Source organism: Zea mays, chromosome 2 (genome assembly GCF_902167145.1).
Source record: "Zea mays cultivar B73 chromosome 2, Zm-B73-REFERENCE-NAM-5.0, whole genome shotgun sequence".
Classification (NCBI taxonomy): Eukaryota; Viridiplantae; Streptophyta; class Magnoliopsida; order Poales; family Poaceae; genus Zea; species Zea mays.
This window is the reverse complement of record NC_050097.1, coordinates 11,793,678-11,814,894: the sequence shown is the minus strand read 5'-3', so window position 1 is coordinate 11,814,894 and position 21,217 is coordinate 11,793,678. Positions and strand designations below refer to the sequence as shown.

The following is a 21,217-nucleotide window of genomic DNA, read 5'->3' as shown; positions in this document are numbered from 1 at the left end:
GTTGCAGACTGTCAAATGTATAGCTTTTCAGCCTGTTTTTTTGTGTGGATCGCTTTTGTGAAAACCATCCAATCTCAATCTGAACGCATAGAATTGACCAAGTCTCACGAAAGTAGGAACCCGTCACTTTCTAGATCATAAACCCTATAGACCCATTTATCTTACTCCGCACGTAATCTTCACAATACTTAGATTCTCCCCACAACATATACATCATTTATTTAATTCTCCAACCTATCCATCCACATTATTTTTGTCTCTAAACTAGTAAACTATCCATTTTGACCCTTAAAATTATGTAGCTATATCATTTCAGTCCCTAAATTGCTACTCGTTAATCACCTATTAGTTACTCAATCTCCGTTCGCTTCTTCATGGCTCTAAGACCCAAATATAGATCGAGGATCTAAACAGGTGATTAACTTGTAATTTTGTGAGATTAGAGATTGTAATGACATAAATAAACAAGTTTGATGTTCCAAAATGCAATTTATGCGTTTAGAAAACCAAAATGCAATTTATTTGATATTATAATCTATTTTCGGATTATATAATCTAATTTATTTTAAACTAAGTATTTTCAATTAATACTTAGTTTGAAATAAGTTATATAAAACCTAGACAGATTATAATTTAAACAAACCGACTCTAACTCTGAGAATATAAATGTTTTATCTTGAACGGAGGGAATAATTCTTTTACTTTTTTTATATCGATGGAGCAGACAAACTGACAAAGTGCATACCTCGTCCTTGTACTGCGTTGCCGTAGCCCGTACATGTGGTAAGGTTGATGCGCACGCGTGGCGTTCCCCTCATCCGCATGGGTAGCTCATGCCACGTCTTGCACAGCTGCACAAGCACACTGTACGACCGATGGGATGTTTCATGATGGAACTTGAAAGCTCCTTGGACTTCGAGAGCATGTCAATATTTTTTTTTCAGAAAAAGAGAACATTCGAGGTGCTTGGCGCATAATTGAGGGTGTGTTTGGTTTGACTTTTGGCTTTGGCTTTTGCCCCCCTAAAAGCCAAAAGCCAACCAAAGGGTTGGATCCAGGAAACAACTTTTTCTAAAAGCCGACTTTCTCGTAGTGCAAATCTAAAAGCACCCCTGGACCTGCTTTTAGTGGCTTTTTGGATGGAACTGTGAAAACATATATCGAAGAATTTTTAATGACTTTTAGTGGTTTCCACCAAACGGTTTTTAGCTTTTTAACAGCTTACAGCCTACAGCAGCTTTTTCCACAGCTCACAGCCCACAGCAACTTTTTTCACAGCCACAGCCCAACCAAACAGACCCTGAACCCACTATGTTTTTTTCCAAAAAAGAGAACACATGAGGACCCGTTAGCCCAATTAGGCCGCAGTTTAACCGGCCACGGTACCTTCACAGCGCCAACGCCACAGAAACCGCCTCTCGAACCTCCTGGAGGCCGTCTGCCGGCGACTTGGAGTTGGAGGTGGACGCCTCGAGCGGTCGAGCCTCGCTGGACCAGTCGGTCGCCGCGGTGTCGTACCCGTACGCGTGGAAGCGGGAGCATGCGCGATGCGGGCGTGTGCGTGGGGAGGAGTCGACGACGGGTAACCACGGCGAGCGGCGAATGCAAAGCCCGCCCAGTCTCGTCGTTCTCCTCCCCTTCGCCTCCCGCCAGGCACGTCTGCCAGTGCGTGGCGGCCGCGGCGCGAGTGTTGGAGGTCTCGAGGGGCTGGTGGTTCGGAGCACGTCGAATTTGTTCGCGTGGGCTACTATAGCCGCCGCATGGGGCACGAAAGCTAGCGTCGAGAGCTCTGGATGGCGATGCTCGGCGAATCGGCCATCCAATCACCAAGCTTCGAACGGACCGCCGGCAACCGGCGGTGAGGAGGCGAACGTCGTAAAGCTTCTTCTCCAGGTGTGCTTTGCATTCGCCCATTCGCCCTACTCTCTTCTCGCGCACGGGACTGCTGGTGGGATTACACTATCGGAGCGGGCCTGAAAATTGATCTTGCATTTACAGACCAGCTTAATTTAATCGGTTGAGGTGGATTGTGTTTTATGGGGTAGCTCATAGCTGGAGTCAATGTTTGGTTCATTTATAGGCCCAATTAGGTGGGCTGAAGCTGCATAATGTAGGACCCGTCTCCTCCAGGTATCGATGCTATTAGCCTATTACACGAACCTTGTGCATGCTTCCTCAAATTGGGTCTTGTCGGCCAGGAACTACCGTGCGCTTTTGCTGAGCAACATCCATGTTAGGGCTTGTTCGGTTTCATCTCAATCCATGTGGATTGGAGGGGATTGAGCGGGTTCAAATCCATAGTAAGTCAAAATGTCTACTAAAATTTTCCAATCCCGTCCAATCCATGTGACGTAGGAATAACCGAACAAACCCTTATTGGTTGCTATGGTTCTTATGGAAAAGTAGGTAACTTGCAGATTGAGTTTTGGGACCAGTTATAGTAAGGCTCACTGTTGGGATCTTCTTGGCTAATTGTTTGTTTGGATCTTCTTGTTTTTCAGTGATTAACAATTAGCCAACAAATACTTAGTTGGCAAACAATTAGTCAGGTATGTTTGGAGTCTAGGCACATATGTCTTTTTATTTTTTTAATCTATTAGCACATATTAGCAAGTTCTAATGTCTAATAGGCAAACAATTTGTCAGCCTTCCGGCTAATAATTAACCAATTTATTATTCATCCCTTGGAGTACAAGGTGCTAAAATTAGCCGACAGTGTCAGATGGATCCAAACAGGGATCACAAAACTTGTCACTGAGAGACCACGTTAGGCCTCGCATTTGGATCAACGACTAAACTTTTATCATCTGCAACGGCAAGAGGGGAAACAAGCTAATACTCCCTCCATTTTTATTTGACGTTTTTAGTTTAATTTTGTACTATTTGGCGTCAAATATAAAAGGATGGAGGCAATACCTTTTTAACAGTTAGCAACTTATTTTAGATCATCCGAACAGGGCTGGTAGTGAAAGCGGAGTGCAACTAATAACTCATGTATTTTAACTTAGCAACCTATTTGCACACCATATGCATTTTCTATTGGATCTGTGACTGAATCTTGGAGGAGCACCAGAACAAATTGTAGATGCATGATGGTGTTCATGGAGGAGTAAGGTCGATTAGGGTTTAGGGGTGTCACTTCAGTGGTCGAGTTGGAACACTAGTGTCCATTATACATTAATTGATAAATCAATAACATAACATATATAAACTGCTATTCTTATGTGGCTTTAGGCCCCCGGCCTGAGGGGGGAATAGAGTGTGTTTCTATATTTATTTTCCTTTTTGTTAGAAACTCAGGACACTCTAACCAGTAATAGTTCCTATGAATTATTATAATATTGTTAGGAACTCTTTTTTTTATCATGCATGGAACATAAATTATGTTAGCCTTTCTTAGTATTCAACTTTTGTTTGGCATAAGCTACTATACATATATATTAGAAGAAAGCTTCTACAATTTTTTTGTGTACCACATCCATATGTTTTGCATTTATTGGACTGTGTATCTCTATGGATTCCTTAATGCGGTCATAGAAATTTTCAATTTTAGTGTTATTTTTTCTCATAAATAATGCGAAGCAAATCACATAGGTACCAGTCTACCAATTTATAATGTTTTTGTAGACATAAATGACCGATTAACATCTCAAGGAGCCAATTACTGATTAAGGTAAAATACTTTTTTCTTGCGTGAGTTCCAAGGAAACCTTGGTACTATTGTTCTCTGTCATCTCAAGTGAATTGCCATTTGTTATTTTGCCATGGGCATACTTTGATAGCCCTGAGCCAAACTGTGAAACTATTATGATGCCCGGCGGCTGCACTGTACAAAGGGCAGGAATAAGACAGAAAATAGGAACTCTTGATCTATTTTGTACTTAATCCAAAGTAGATGTTTTTTTCTCAAACACATAGGAGAGTTAGAGTATAAGAATACAACACAACCTAAAATATAGACTATGTTTGCGCTATTAGCAGAATAAAATGACCCCACCATAAGAATAACTATATGAGTGAGGGGACAACCTCGGATTTTGGGATCCATGCCTCCAGGGTGGCCGCCCCTCTTGCCCAAGGTTATTAAAAACGTTTTAAAATGATAAAACGTTGAAACGCATATGGGTTAAGTTTTGACTTTTAAACGACATTGGGAAAATACCAATATATTATAATTTTAAACAATAACATGAAGTTAAATACTAAAACAGAAAGTCTAGTAGCTTACCAAAACAGAGGCATAGAGGATGAGTGGAGTCGACTGCTGGGTGCTGGCCACCGCCTGCTAGTAAACATAGGCGTGGAGAGAGAGGGCAGCACGAAGGGAGAGGAGAGGCGTGGATGGCGCAGACGGCTCACGGTGCGGAGAAACGACTGCACATGCCGCGGAAGGAGGGTACACTCGGCACGGAGGGAAAGGGAGAGGGCTCACAAGGTGCAACAAACGACGACAACAACACCTTTAGGCAGTGGCGGCGATAGAGAGCAGAGTAGTGCGCTACTAGCCATTGGGCTTGGTAGGGGAGTAGAGCAAGCGTGTGGAGACTGGGTTGGATTGGACCCAAAAGTAACTAACAAATTGGACCCAAAAGTAGCTAATGGTCTAAAACGCATGAAACTACGTTTTACAGTTTAGAACGCCAAAACACAGTTTCAACCTCTAATTAGAGTTTTGACAAACGTAGTTTTAATAACACTGCTCTGCCCCCTAGATTATGTGTGGGGACTTCAATATGATTAGGTTTGCCAGTGAAAAGAAATAGTAGCAACTTCCGTTTGGCGGAGGCCGAGGCTTTTAACGATATTATTAGGAGGTACCTTGGCCTCCTTGAGTTAGCTCTCGTTGTTAGAAAATATACCTAGTCTAACATGAGATCTACCCCACCCTCGAACGCCTTGATAGGGCCTTTTTAAACCTTGCTTGGGACTAGGCTCTCCCTAACACCACTCTTTCATCTTTCCCTTGTACCACTTCTGATCATACCCCCCTTAAGGTCTGCATTTTGATGACTGCTCTCATGTCTAAAGTTTTTCGTTTCAAAATTTTCTGGTGTTGTCGGCCGGGCTACAAGGATATGGTGGCTAGTGTCTAGCACCTCAACTACCCCCCGATGATGTTGTTGCCTCCCTATGTGTGTGTCTGAAACGGGTCAGGAAAGCGGCCAAAAGTTTTTTTAAGCGAACCAAGCAAAGCTTGCCGATTATATTTAAAAAGGAGAAACCAGACTGATCAACAAAACAAACAAAACCGGACGATCGGATTAGGACATCAACACACACCACAAAACATTCGAATTGCTATGGACCGACACGTTGGATTGGGACATCAACGCACGCCACGCCACAAGCACAGTCCGAGAAGGTAGCTCTGCACGGAGCAAACAAATGATACACGAAGGGCTAACCAACCAACACGATGTAGGAGGGCACACAAAACTGCTAAGGTCATCATTGCCAAACAAGGATGCAGAGCATCGAGCAGCTTCGACTTCCCATGGCAGCCTACAGGCTAACCAAACTAAAACAGACAGCCAGCCAGAAGCGAAAGCTCTCAATAGGCCATCGTTGTCGACACATAACAGCTACGACTTCCAATATTGACCCTCAAAGCGGCCAAGAGTTGGAGTAAGAAAACAAGTTCTATTAAGCTAAGAGAAATTGACTGCAAGCTTGTTCTCTACCTTTTGGACTATATGGTGGAAAATCGCCCTTATCTCTTTCCAAGCTTACTCTCTGCCTTGAGATTATTGTTGTCCTCAACCGTACGGTAAAAGAAAAAAAATTACGTTTTGGCGCCTCTGCCCAAAGTCAGGGCGACTATTGAAGGGAATGACTGATGAGAATACCCGTTATTATTTCCATGCTTTCGCCTCTGCCCGCCTCAAAGCTAATAAAGTCGAGATTTTTGAAGAAGATGGTCGTGAGTATTATAAGCATGCTTAGAAAGCCTGAATCCTTCATGACTTCTACGCCGATTTATTAGGGACGACCCAACCTCCACCTGGAACTTCGTCCTGTCTGATCTCTATCCAACATACAATCCCGATTTATCTAGCCTCGATGGCTAGTTTAGTAGGGAAGAGCTTGAGGTTGTTATCATGCACATGAAAAAGGATTCGAGCAGGGCTGGATGGTTTTGGTCCTAGTTTTTACTCCACTACCTGGGATGTTACTTCGGTGGTTATTCAAGATTTCTTCTCTACCTTCTATGATTGCAAATTGCAATGCCGACCTTGAGAGGATCAACACATCTTATGTTGTTCTCCTGCCAAAAAAAGATTCGGCCAGGTCTCCTGCGGACTTTCGCTCTATTTGCCTGTAAAATTGCCCTATCAAAGCTATTACAAAAGTTCTTTCTCATAGATTATAGCCCCTTATCCCCAGTCTCGTACTCTTGTTGGGGGCGTTCAGACTAGTTTCGTTCGAAATAGAAACATTGGAAAAATTATGCTTATGCCATGGATCTTTTACTCTGTTGTTTCAAGCGGAAAATTCATACCATTGTTCTAAAAATTGACTTTCATAAGGCTTTCGACTCTGTTAGGGCTTGTTCGGTTAGTTCTCAATCCACATGGATTGAGAGGGATTGGGTGAGTTTAAATCCCAAGTAAGTCAAACTCCTTCTTAATTTTTTCCAATCTCATTCAATCCATGGGTAATGGGATTAACAGAACAAAGGACAAGCTTACACTTGGTAATTTTAACTTGGTAATCAGTCAGTTGGGGCTTCAAGAAATTCCTCTCAAAGGACAAGCTTACACTTGATCAAATATGCAACGTCACCCTCTACTCGAAAAATTGGATTGGTGCTTTGTTTCACAGGCATGGTCTGTCAACTTCCCGGCCACTTTTGCACTTTCGCTCCCTAGAGGAACCTCGGATCACATTCTTTGGATGGTCAATGTCCAAATTAATGTTCCCAAACCGCCAATCTTCAGATTTGAAAATTATTAGCTTCAGCTTGAAGATTTCCACTCAATTTTCCAAGATTCTTGGAGTCAGCCTCTATTTCAACCAGACCTAGCTAAAAGGCTCATGGCCAAGTTTAAAAGGGCATGCAAAGCAATCCAAGTTTGGTGTAAGTCTCTCCCTAATTTAGCAAAATTGATTGGTAAGGTTAAATTGGTGATTCAGCTATTGGACTTCATTGAGGAGAGTAGAGACTTAACTATACAGGAATGGAACTTCAAAGGAATTCTTATTCTCCATCTGCATGACCTTTTATCTAAATAGCGGACCTATTGGAAACAAAGAGGTCAAATTAAATGGGTCACCTTAGGTGATGCTGGCACTAAGTTCTTTCACGCCAACGCTACTGTCAAGCACCGACACGACCTCATTTCTTCGCTAAAGGATGACAATGGAAATACGACTCTTTCTCATACAGGCAAAAATTTGTACTTTTCAATGCCTTCAAGAACAGATTGGGGACCTCTCAACAAACATCCATGGTTTTTAACTTACCTTCCTTGATTCAGCCGATTGACAATTTGTCAGAACTTGAGCACCCCTTCTCTTGTCATGAGATTGATCAGATCATTAAAAGTCTGCCGTCAAATAAATCGCCCGGTCCAGATGGATTTAATACGGGCTTTGTAAAAAAGTGCAGCACCCCTTCTCTTGTCATGAGATTGATCAGATCATTAAAAGTCTGTCGTCAAATAAATCGCCCGGTCCAGATGGATTTAATACGGACTTTGTAAAAAAGTGCTGGCCGGTGATTGCCCCTGACTTCTATGAATTATGCAATAAATTCTTTGAAGGATCTCTCTGCATGCGCAGCATTAATGGTTCATACGTGACTCTCATCCCCAAAAACAGTTCTCCAGACTCAGTTGGTGACTATAGGCCTATCTCCCTACTTAACACAAGTGTTAAAGTGTTGACAAAAATTTTAGCCAATCGTTTGCAACAGGTGATCACAAAGTTAGTTCATCAGAATCAATATGGTTTCATCAAGGCCAGGTCGATCCAGGATTGCTTAGCCTGGGCTTTTGAATATATTTCCCTTTGCCACAAGTCCAGAAAAGAAATGGTCATTCTAAAGCTAGATTTTGAAAAGGCTTTTGACAAATTGGAACATGCAACTCTTATAGAGGTTTTGAGACACAAGGTGTTCGGTGACAAATGAATTCACTGGGTTTCTATGATTCTTGATTCCGGCACCTTAGAAGTTCTTTTGAATGGAGTTCCTGGGAAAAGATTTCACTGCAAATGCGGAGTCAGACAAGGAGATCCTCTGTCCCCACTTCTTTTTGTTCTTGCAGCTGATCTTCTGCAGTTAATTGTTAACAAGGCTTGTGAATGTGGCATTCTACGGCTCCCCCTACCGAGCAATTGTGGTCCAGATTTCCCTATTATCCAATATGCAGATGATACTATTCTCATAATGGAAGCTTGCCCTAGACAACTTTTCTTTTTAAAAGCGATGCTCAATTCTTTTGCTGAATCCATAGGGCTACATGTTAACTATCACAAATCTAATATTTATCCAATCAATGTCACATACCAGAAAATGGAAATCCTTGCAAATACATTTCACTGCAAAATTGGATCAATGCCATTCACTTACTTAGGGCTTCCCTTGGGATCACAAAGACCCAACATGGGTGCTTTTCTTCCTCTTATCCAGAAAATTGAAAAAAGACTGGCGTCAACCTCTATCTTCTTATCACAGGCTGACATGCTTCAAATGGTTAATGCAATCTTCTCCTCACTTCCAACATACTACATGTGCACTCTCAAGCTCCCCAAAACGGTGATCAAACATATTGACAAACTCAGACGACATTGCCTTTGGAGAGGTGCAGATTTAAATGCCAAGAAACCCCAAGTTGCCTGGAAATCGGCCTGCAAGCCAAAATTTCAGGGGGATTGGGTGTCATAAATTTGGCCTTACAAAATAAATCCCTGCTCATGAAAAATCTTCATAAATTCTATAACAGAGCCGACATCCCATGGATCAATATAATCTGGGCCAATCATTATAGCCATTCACTGCCCTCAGATAAACCAGTTGGTTCTTTCTGGTGGAGAGACGTCCTTAAAACTCTTGAATCCTTTAAGGCCCCGTTTGTTTCGTTGGAATTGAATTCCATTTTAATAATTATAATTTAGACAAAACTAATTAAGTTCATATATTTATATATTTAATATATTTGTATATTATTCTAAATTATATGAAAGAGATAGTTATATACTATATTTATGTTATAGCAAAACAAGTAGAATAGTGTGCTATAAGTTGTACATCGGAAACATAGCATGTAAATCTATAGAATCAATTTCTATCTCTCACCCCATGAATTTGAGATAGGCTTATATGATAACTTTGGAAAGTGGTGGAATGTCACATTCTAAAAAATTAGCATATTCTATTAGTAAGATTCCAATTCCTCAAAATGAAAGGAAACAAACGGGACCTAAGGGAATTGCTCGGGTGGAGATCGGAGATGGAAAAACAACGCTTCTATGGCATGACAACTGGGATGGTATTTGCAAATCGGCACAATATCCAGAACTTTGGTCTTTCGCCTCATGCAAGGACATCACCATCCAACAAGCAAGATTGGCAGCTTCGCACGAGATGTTTCACACCCCACTGTCAGCAGATGCCTTTGTTCAATTTCAAGCTTTGAATGGTCGTTTGGTTAATCTTCCGCATAATAATCAGAGAGACAAATGGCTCTGCAATGCTTCTTCTAGCCTCTTTTCATCACAAAAGATTTATTCTCACTTGATGGGCAACCAGTGGACTCATCCCATCTTCACTTGGCTGTGGAAATCAAAATGTCAACCCAAGCACAAGGTCTTCTTCTGGCTTTTACTTAAGGACAGATTAAATACCCGGGCATTTTTAAGGCAGTGAGCTATGCTACTGGACTCATACACATGTGACAACTGTATTCTACAAGCTGAAGAGACAATCACCCATCTTTTTTTCCGATGCAATTTTGCTAGGAGATGCTGGTCCTTTATAAGAATCTCCCCGTCATGGTCAACTGATTTAATCAACATCATTCTGAGGATCAGAAGACGGTGCCAAGTACCACATGGAAACTTGAAACTATCATACTATTAACCTGGTGCATCTGGAAAAGCAGAAACAATTGGGTGTTCAATGAGATTCCGCCCACGGTGGAGGGATGTCGGGACATGTTCAAAACAGAAATGAATTTATTGTGTCACCGAGTTAAACCAGTGATAGGAGATAAAATTAAAACCTGGATTCAGTGTTCTGTAATGTAATTTTCGTTTTCTTTCCTGTATCTGCTCTCCTCTGCCCTCCTGTATTGACTTTTTCTTTTTCTCTTTATGCAATAAAAATACTGTAGGTCCTCCCTACAGTAATTTAAGCTTAAAAAAAACGGGATTAACCGTACAAGGCCTTAACTGGATGAGCCTAATTCAGATCCTTAAGCAGAGAGGATTCACCCAGAGGTGGTTATAAGTGTCTGGTGGCGTGGGACAATGTCTATATTCCTAGGAATGCCGGCGACCTAGGCATAAAAAATCTGAAGACTCAAAAACCTTTGCCTCCTTCTCAAGTTCGCTGACAAAGCCCTCCATGGCCCCTATGTCCCTTGGAGAGACTGGTGCTTCGAGGGTAACGATCCGGACTTGGTTCCCACCCCTCCTCCCCCACGTACTTGGGTCGTGTCTACAATTATGTTATTGATCACTTCAGAGACCATACTCATCTATGTCAGGGATGGTAGATCCACTTCTTTTTTGTTTGATCGGTGGCTTTCAAACGACTCGCTCTATTGTACCTTCCTCTCCCTCTTTTCTCATACTACCCAGCCTGACCTCGCAGTGTCTAGAGTTTTTGGGCATAATTTCGATTTGCACTTATGCCCAGCTGGTTAACTAACACTGCTGCGGCCGAGCTAGATTTGCTGCCTGCTCTCCTGTCACAGGTTCTTTGGTCAGCGTGATGCTCGAAGGATGGTGGCTTCAAGGAAACCCTTCTTAGTGAAGCTTATTCCTTTCGCAGGTCTGGAAACTAAAGTTGTCGAATAATTTTGATGTTTCTCTAGTTGTTTTTCAAAGACTGGTTGAACATGCGGATGAGTTTGTTTAACAATAATATCCTCCCCGACCCTACATGCCCAATGTGGCGCGACGACTGAGGATAGATTCCACATCTTCCTGGAGTGTGCCCGTGTCAGAAACGTTTGGCGATCTCTCTGCCTCCACATTGCTAGGTTGGATGGGTCCCTCCTACTTCGTACATGTTTGCCCTCTGATGTTGTCCCCACCGACATCCATACGCAAGTTCTTTGTGCCATCTTCTGGAGGATTTAGGAGAATAGGAATAACCATGTGTTTAGGGGAGAAGATCATCATGTGCATGTCATTATTGCGAGGGGTAGTTAGTGATCTTAACATTTAGCTCCATCGTTTGTGTGCGTGAAGGAACTTGTCACACAACGGTGTGCACACATGCATGTAACCTCAAATTAAAACTGCTTGTCCTCTCAATAGCATTCTGCTTGAATGTTTCCAATCAATCAATAAAAGGTGGGCATCACCCCTCGTTATTCTAAAAAATAATTCAATACCCTCCTATCTCCATGCAACCCGATAAAGACTTGTTGATATTTTTCTAAGATGTTTTTTAACTGAAAAAAAATGAAAAGTTGCAATAGGATTGGTGCCACTACCTATATTCAATACCCTCCTCTCTGGTATTCTTTGAGTCGTTGTTCTGACGATTCTACCTTTACTAATTATTTCAAAGATTTGGTCGAATGGTTTCCACAAGTTGTACTATAATTTATTAATGGATGAGGCAATAACTGGGTCACAACAAAATTGCAATGACGGGCTAAAAATTAATCCTTTATATATAATGTTTACATACCTTAAGCTTGCCATGTTATTATGCTTCATTTATTGTTAGCAAATATTTTCTCATAACACTGTCATAGTTCACATAGATAGTTGAACACTGCGACTGGGTACGTCAAAAAAAAGGAACAATCTTCCGCCCCCGTGTCGTTTTTCTGGGGCGACTCGATCGGGCGGCCATCGACACCCACATTTCAACCACCATCCCATCACCTTCCTTATCTTGCTGCCACCGGAGGGATGCAATGCAATAAGGCATATTGTCTTTTGAACCACTGCAAAAAAATATGTATCGTCGTACAATATACATTGCAAAGGTTGATGTCTTTGTCGCAAGATTATCTCTATCAACTTCTTGTCTAATGTCCCATGAGAAGAAGAAAAAACATCTATACTCCGTTTGGATGTCGATATTAAAGGACGTAAAATTAAATTGGGTTTAATATCAATCAGCCATGGTATTGAAATGAGATATAATTCTAATTCTATTATTTGAATGTTATTGATTTCAAGTTTGAAATTGTGTGGTCCAATTCCACACAATACAGAGGAGTTATGCTATGTATTATATTGGGAGATGGAGTTTTTAGTTATAGTCCAATTCCATGGAATTGAGTCTCTGATTCCAAATCTCAATTCCGCGTGCAACCAAACAATAGAATTGAAAGCCGATTCCAATTTCTAATTTTATGCTCCAATATCTACATCCAAACAGGGTACTATAGAAATATACAGTGTTCAAACACTTCATACATATCATACCTATTATCAGACCATGACACTGGAGTTGTTGTGGGCCTGTGGCCATAATTGTAGCTCTGGTCTGTGCGTGGATCTTCTCTCTTAAATCCGAGACAGCTTTGGGGTTAAAGGGTGTGCCTCAGACTGGAACTTATTTACATTTGAAACGTACTGCGATACAAGTTCCAGGTATATATACATTATATTGCCGGTAACTTTTTAGCCCAGTACACTGGAAATCTTCAATTTTGACGAAGTTCAGATGATGCCTAATATGCCTTGCTTTCCAGCGTTGTCCTTTCAGAAATATAGAAAGGAACATTCATATGACCTAATGATGTTAAGGCCGCCGCTAGATGCTGATGTGATGATGTGTTAGATCTCGTTTTTAGGCTTTAGCCGTCCAACCCTCTTTGGTATTCATAAGATAGCCTATCTTTTTCACATGAAGCAGGGACCACAATTACTAATCACACGGGGAAAGTGGTAACCTATCGTCTATTCATTTTGCCCCTTTTGAATAAAAGAATGCAACACTTTCTCAACATGGTACGCATCAACTCCAACGCTAGCTGATGCTACCTTTCTGCCCCGATATCCTGTCATGCATGCTAGTACATGTTTTCTTTTGTATGCCACACAATTTAATTACTGTAGATGCTATGACGACATTTAATTTGCTGTTGCTGAGCATCAGGAGCCTCGAGGAATCTTGTCGTGCAGCGCCTGCTGTACTTCGATTTGGCCTTTTCGTCTGTATCGCCATCAGGCGAATAGGGGATACAAGTAAGTGGCTCTTTTCCATCAAACATCAAAGATTAGCATGCGATAATGGTACAAAATAGTGAGGATATATATTGTCTGACAGATGCATGTATGAAATTTGACGTATGATGCCAGATGGGGCTTGGGCTTGTATTGTATGCAAGCCCTGTATGTTTGTAATAATATTCATATATCTCAAATTTCTGATTTTTTTGGAAGACCCAAAATTGCAGGAGAAATAGAAATATGTCAACTTGAGGTTAGATGCATACTTGCCCTTACGTTTCCTCTGGAGTGGGCTGATGATATATGAATGCAGGTCCTAGATCTCTTGACGGTGCTTGAGGGCCATACACGAGAGGAAGAGAACTAGGTGTAGCCAAGGACAGACTTGCCGACTAAGTTCTAAGCCACAGCACAGCAAGCTGAGACGCCTCCAGGTTCCAGGAGCCGGCAAGTCATCCTTGGCTGCATCCCGTTCTCTACCTCATAGCACATGGCAACCCAGCAGAAGCCACCCTCCCTCCTCTCCCTTCCCCTACGACTGTGGTGTGGTTTCTTTGCTTCTCTGTGTGGAGGGAGAGTCTGCAAGTGTTGTGCATTGCTGTGGGTTGTGGTATGGTGTGCATTTATAGGCACCAACAAGTTGGATTTGGAATAATGGAGGTCACTGCACATTGGATTCTTTATATCACAAAAGTTTCAACCTAAAGCTTTCCATTTTTGGGATGCGATACGATAGCTCAGCGATTGGCTGGGTCTGGATGTGATTTCCCATTTTTAAATTGTTTCTGTGGGTCCCGGCTGTATGGGCTCAGGCATGTTGTCAATATGATGCTAGCTAGTGCGCGCGGTGCCTGGTTAATTGAGATGTCGGGCCTCTGTTTGTTTGGTTCCTGGTCACAACATGCCATGCTGAGCTGTGGCAGTGCCTAACAACAACTGTGACCACTATCGGTTGCTGAGTGTCAAATAATTTGTCGAGTAATTTTTTCGGACACTTGATAAAAAATTTATTTGCCGAGTGTTGAATATAAGATGCTCAGTAAAATAATATACATTTGATAAAACACTTCTTTATCGAGTGTTTTTTGTCGAGTGCAAAAAGATCTTTGTCGAGTGTTTGAGACACTTTGTGGTTGCCGCGCAGCTGTATATATAATGATTAATGAACCAAGTAGTAGATTTTTGTGGTGTGATGCACTGCACTTTGCATGGAAACCATGTCCATCTTGAAGTGTATTTAATTAGTTTTATCGTGCTAAGTCGTCCAAACTTTTTCAGCTATTACATGGAACAAGTCTATTTTATGTCCACAACTCTTATTATATTGATAAAGTGCAAATTTGGGTATTTTTGACAACTCAACTATAAAAACATTTCAATTTCAACCCTCAAATATGCTTCGAGTGTTTTTTAGGTGGCTCATCAAGCCTACATATCCTCTTTGCCGTTCTACCACTCCCGTTGCCAACTCCACTTCCTTGTTGGCCTTACTAAGGCTATCTTCAGCGGATCGCGTAAAATAGATGAAACGGGAGTGTAGATGACATTGTTTAATATTGTTTGCAGAGTGAAGCTTGAAATAGGAGATATGATAAGGGAGCTGCTGCAGACAACGTACCATAGTTCATGCTATCCTGCCATGCATAGTACGTGGACTGGTGTTACGATATTCCTCCTGTCTTCCTCGTATCTAAGTCACCTCTCTTTATTGTGGTCTAATGTCATTGGCGTGTCATCTCCTGCTCCTAACCATGGGCGAGCTGAAGGCTGGCTGTCTCCAGCAGCTTACCCATTCCACCTCCCATCATATCTCCTATTTCATGCTTCACTTGACTTCAAACTTCACTCGACCATATACACAATCTGCTGGAGACAACCTAACCATAGCAAGCATTGTCACTTACCCTAGTGTTGTTTGCGGCAAAGACCCTAAGGAAGTAAGGAACATCAAAAGCTAACCCTAAAGTTCTATCTTGGCAATCTTGCAAAAACCTCTTTTATAAATGTTTCGACTCAAGCTAATATTAGACACGAACCACTCAACCAAGTTAGGGCTTGTTTGATACTTCGATTGCATCGGGATCAGAGGAAATTGATAGAAATTAAATTTTTTAAAATTCAATTTTGACTAGCAAGAGATTCAATCCCCTTTGGTTGACCCATAAGCGAACAAGCTCTTAACATTGCTAGATTTACCGGTTTGTATAGGAAGAAAACACTTGAAGGGATGGGAAGCTAAAAAACTTGTTCCTTTTATTATAGATTGACAAACATTCGGGTTTATGTTTTATTTTCTCCTTTGACAAAAAAATTTTTGTAGTATAAAACCTTTTCTATTTAAAAATATAGTGTATTCATACAGATTAGTGTTGGTGACCATGTCGAGCAGCTATAGCGTCTGTTTGCAGGGGTTGCTACATTCGATTCTCTGGCATCACCTTTTACACCCACTGCCTTGTCTTAAATCCGGTTCTTCATCTAAATTCAATCTAGAATTTTCTCTTTCAAAATTTATATCATCTAAATTTTCTAAAATATTATCTATCTACCACTGTTTATAGGATAGAATCATTTTCTTTTCTACTATCTGACTCGTCATTTGATTCTCACCCAATAACATCTCTCGCGGGTGCTAGGTTGCCACCACCTCCGTGCGTCTGGTTGTGGTGGTCGGTGACACAACTCATCCGTCCCTAAATTGTCATGTCTCTTTTCCGTTGACCCTTCAACACTGCTCATCACCTAACATCCATACCTTTCATCTCGATATGATGTTTTCTCCTTTAGCATCTCCCACCCCTACTTCAATGTTCGGTGATGGTGAGGCTTCGTTTCCATGAAAACAATGATGCAACACCTATCGTCTAAGTTGTTGTTGTCGTCATGCGTCCTACTCTTGTAGGATGCCACTCATGTGCTGGAGTGAGAGTGACTACAACCACAATATTTAGGGCTAGCACTGCACAGGCATATCATCCCCTTGCCGACGATGGACTATGAGGCTAGGCAATGCCCCTTATACCAATTGCCACGTCGTTATGCTTTTATGAAATTCATAGTTGACAGGTAGAGGACCATCATGGCACAGGCATATCATCCCCTTGCCGACGATGGATTATGAGGATAGGCAATGCCCCTTATACCAATTGCCACGTCGTTATGCTTTTATGAAATTCATAGTTGACAGTTATTTTAACCAAACTATTTTAATTTTTAGCTTAACCATTAGCTCATAACAGATTTTCCACAGCTCACACACCTTGAATTAGATTTTTAGAAAAATGTACCACTGAACCAGTACACTTGTACGAAATGACAATGCTACCTCTACCATAGAAAAACCAACATTCCACTCATGCTGACAAGAAGGAACAGTGAAATCATTAAAATAGCAGTAACCCTATGCGGGAGGATGAAAAAGGATATGTCATTTGTGAACGAGAGGGGAGGTTCTGGAGCCTCCATCATTTTCTCCATTTTTTCTTGATAAATTATTTTTTTATTTCTTCAGCCTGCAGCTAAACTTGCAGCAGATGGTCAGTGTTGCTACATGATCTGACACTCTTTATATACATTTTTATCTGGGACAGATTTTAAATTGTGGATGTGTTTTTGTTTTAAGACGGAAGGAGTAGACTTGATAACCATATGTCAGCTTGTAAACAAAAATGCAACCTTCTTGGTCGCAATCCATTTTTACCTCTTTGAATTGGAAGAAACTAGCTAGGTGTCCTGGCTACATGCCTACAGGTTATTGACTGTTGGAGATCCGTGAATAGTATAAGCAAATCCTGCTGCAGGTACTCCATTATTATGGATACTTGGTCATCCAACATCTATAGTTAAAATAGGTTAGACGACATAGACTAATCCATTTTTACTTGTCAAGTTTTGTGGATCAAATAAACCATCTAATCAGAAGAAATTCAGTTGAAGTAATTCCTAAAATTATCGAAATTAATCTCCGTCCATATTCTGAAATTTTATCAGACTAATAAACAGTTTCTGTTCATCGTAATTTTAGGTTATCATAATAGCCTTAATAAATCTTGCATTCGACAACATTCTTACATGCATGTTGAGTTTACGACGCACACATGATATTGATATTTAAACTTTATAATATTTTGTCGATAATTTTGCTAACTAATGGTTATAGTTTAACTTAGTTAGATGTACTATTGAATAATTACAATTCAGTGATGGTGTCATAACAAATCGTGCCTTACAAACCGGATCGAACGGCGGTGCTGCTCATGATTTGACGAGCGAGGGCCTACAAAATCGATAGAGGAATGGAAAGGTGATACTTCTGTCGCTGTCAGCGGCCGTCGTTATTCGGCCATTATTCTAGGATCAAACCACATGCACCGTGCAAATTGGATATTTTCCGGTCCCCTACTACCGATGACCCTTCCCAGTCCCAGATTTTGATGCCCTCCGTATCTCCACTGGATTGCGTGTGGCAGCCGGTCTGCCGAAAAGCTAAAAAGTGATTGGTGTGCAACCTCGCACGGACACGGTGATCTTTCTTCCAATGCAAAAGAGAACAAGCAACTAGGCAAAACAGATGCCTGCTCTGCTTGGCCGCGTTTAATTTGTCTGTGCGACGGATTCATCTCTTTTGCACAACTACTGGTATAGGCGTATAGCTCGTACAAAACGGAGTGGCCGGGGTGTGGTTAGAGCAGCATGAAAATTGATGCACAAGGTATAAGATTGAGGCATTTGTTGACAAATTAAACAGGTAATTCCTATATTAAAATTAGAACAGAAATCATGACACTCAAATTTTAAATGCTAGTATATATGAGCAGTGTTGTATGCTAGATTGAACAGCACGAACACAAAAACAATGCGGACTCGTACGTAGGGGGTGTTTGAATGCACTAGAACTAATAATTAGTTGGTTAAAAATTATTAGTTGAATTAGCTAGCTAACAAATAACTACTTAGCTATTAACTAATTTACCAAAAATAGCTAATAGTTGAACTATTAGCTAGCTAACAAATAACTACTTAGCTATTAATAATTAGTTGGTTAAAAAAGGATATGTCATTTGTGAACGAGAGGGGAGGTTCTGGAGCCTCCATCATTTTCTCCTTTTTTTTCTTGATAAATTGTTTTTTTATTTCTTCGGCCTGCAGCTAAACTTGCAGCAGATGGTCAGTGTTGCTACATGATCTGACACTCTTTACATACATTTTTATCTGGGACAAAATTTAAATTGTGGATGTGTTTTTGTTGTAAGATGGAAGGAGTACGGTAGACTTGATAACCATGTCAGCTTATAAACAAAAATGCAACCTTCTCGGTCGCAATCCATTTTTACCTCTTTGAATTGGAAGAAACTAGCTAGGTGTCCTGGCTACATGCCTACAGGTTATTGACTGTTGGAGATCCGTGAATAGTATAAGCAAATCCTGCTGCAGGTACTCCATTATTATGGATACTTGGTCATCCAACATCTATAGTTAAAATAGGTTAGACGACATAGACTAATCCATTTTTACTTGTCAAGTTTTGTGGATCAAATAAACCATCTAATCAGAAGAAATTCAGTTGAAGTAATTCCTAAAGTTATCGAAATTAATTTTCGTCCATATTCTGAAATTTTATCAGACTAAACAGTTTCTGTTCATCGTAATTTTGTCATAATAGCCTTAATAAATCTTGCATTCGACAACATTCTTACATGTTGAGCTTATGACACACACATGATATTGATATTTAAACTTTATAATATTTTATCGAAAATTTTGCTAACTAATGGTTATAGTTTAACTTAGTTAGATGTACTATTCAATAATTACAATTCATAACAAATCGTGCCTTACAAACCGGATCGAACGGCGGTGCTGCTCATGATTTGACGAGCGAGGGCCTACAAAATCGATAGAGGAATGGAAAGGTGATACTGCTGTCGCTGTCAGCGGCCGTCGTTATTCGGTCATTATTCTAGGATCAAACCACTACTGGTGGCATGCACCGTGCAAATTGGATATTTTCCGGTCCCCTACTACCGATGACCCTTCCCAGATTTTGATGCCCTCCGTATCTCCACTGGATTGCGTGTGGCAGCCGGTCTGCCGAAAAGCTAAAAAGTGATTGGTGTCATGGTGTGCAACCTCGCACGGTGATCTTTCTTCCAATGCGAAAGAGAACAGACAACTAGGCAATTAGGGCATGTATAGTAGAGAGACATCAAAACGGTTCTCCAAGTACAAGAGATAATTAAGAGACTCTATTATACAATGGAGTGTCTATAAATATAGTCTATTAATAAATACAGAATTAAATGCATTTGTACAGTATCAGATCGATAGAACAGACGATAAATTCGTACAGTGGGAAGTGAGGCGTCTGTTGCTACTTGGTTTACGAGCCAGAAGCGTCTCTTCACGGAGAGACGGTTCTAAGATTTTTTTGCAAATACCCCCTAAAACACCTTAAGAGCCTCTACATTAAACATCGCTATACATGGCCTTAGTAGACCGTACCTAGCTAGCTAGATGAGACTGACTGCAAGAGTGCACTCTACGCCCTCCCTCCCCTATTACTATTCATGTGCTAGGGGCAACAGTTGCCCTCTACCACTTGCAACGGTCAGCTCTACCGAGCCCCCTAGCACGCGGTCTCCTTCTCTCTCCCCCTCAATCCAGGGGTTCACCGTTCATCCCCTACGACACTGTGTTGTGGATCCACGAGTAATTGTTAGTAGATAAAAAATTGATAGTAGATATAGGAAATGATATTTTATAGTTGTAGTGGGATATAGAGGGAGTATTTAGGGGGAACCGCTGCGGGAGATGAAAAAATAGGGGGTGAAATGTTGATGATGTGACGCAAAAAAGTGATATAGGGGGAAAAATTTAGAGGGAACCGCTGCTGATAGCCTGAGTCACCCTCCCGCTGGCAAAACAGATGCCTGCTCTGCTTGATGCACAAGCACAACTGGCAGCTCGTACAAAATGGAGTGGCCGGCCGGGGTGTGGTTAGTGCAGCATGAAAATTGATGCACAAGGTATAAGATTGAGACATTTGTTGACAAATTAAACAGGTAATTCCTAGATTAAAAGAAGAACAGAAATCATGACACTCAAATTTAAATGCTAGTGTATATATGAGCAATGTTGTATGCTAGATTAAACAGCACGTACGAACACAAAAACAATGTGGACATTACTCGTACGTACTCTCGTATACTAGTTAGATTAAATAGCATGAACAACAATATTATATCACGGGGTGTGTAATTTTTTTAAGATTAGCTAAACTTTATGCATCACTTTAAACCTTCTTTTTTGAGCCTCAAGAGCTAAAATTCTAAATATTTAACCACGAAACTTGGGACTGTATGAGCTCTCCAAACAGGACCTTAATCTGAGTCAAGTAAGTTTCACAGTAATCTCCTTCTTCGTGTAAAAGAAATGAGAAAGAGTTGGCAGGATAGCTGGGTTGGGATGCCTGGACCCGTGGACCGACCTGGTTTTGGCACTACCAGGTCGGCAATTTCTGTTGCCTTTTTCGGGAATTGGATTCTTGCCATGCCATCCCATCCACACCAGCTAGTAACCCTTGTTTGGACGCGACGCGTGTTGACCTTCACATGGCCATGTCTGGACTCAATGGACGATGGGGATGGCCTTTGCATATTATTGGTGGCATTCATGTGGCCATGTCTGGACTCAGCTCGATCGACACGTCCAGAGCTCTGCGCTGCGGACTGGTTCTGTCGTGTCCATGCATGTACAACTGAAATGCTTAGTAGCGGTGATCTGTACGTATTTTATGACCGTCTCTGTTAATAAAACATATGCATGTAGCGGTGATTCTAGCTTACATGTAGCT

General features: G+C 41.2%; 1 protein-coding gene, 1 long non-coding RNA gene and 1 other non-coding gene across 3 annotated transcripts; 1 reads left to right on the top strand and 2 right to left on the bottom strand.

Moving 5' to 3' along the window:
* Nucleotides 1-1,347: 1,347 nt before the first annotated feature.
* On the top strand, nt 1,348-14,124 carry LOC103648407 (uncharacterized). The gene is made up of 3 exons (XM_020548143.1): nt 1,348-1,893; nt 13,292-13,380; nt 13,679-14,124. The coding sequence occupies exons 1-3, from the start codon at nt 1,603-1,605 to the stop codon at nt 13,683-13,685; spliced, it is 387 nt and encodes a 128-aa protein (XP_020403732.1). The 5' UTR covers nt 1,348-1,602; the 3' UTR covers nt 13,686-14,124.
* Nucleotides 13,079-13,955, bottom strand: LOC115032953 (MIR169cHG). Its single transcript, NR_163721.1, has 2 exons — nt 13,632-13,955; nt 13,079-13,348 (listed from the first exon to the last, which is right to left on the bottom strand). It is a non-coding gene; the product is annotated as an MIR169cHG (long non-coding RNA).
* MIR169c (microRNA MIR169c) lies at nt 13,717-13,850 on the bottom strand. Its single transcript, NR_121085.1, has one exon. It is a non-coding gene; the product is annotated as a microRNA MIR169c (primary transcript).
* Nucleotides 14,125-21,217: the final 7,093 nt, after the last annotated feature.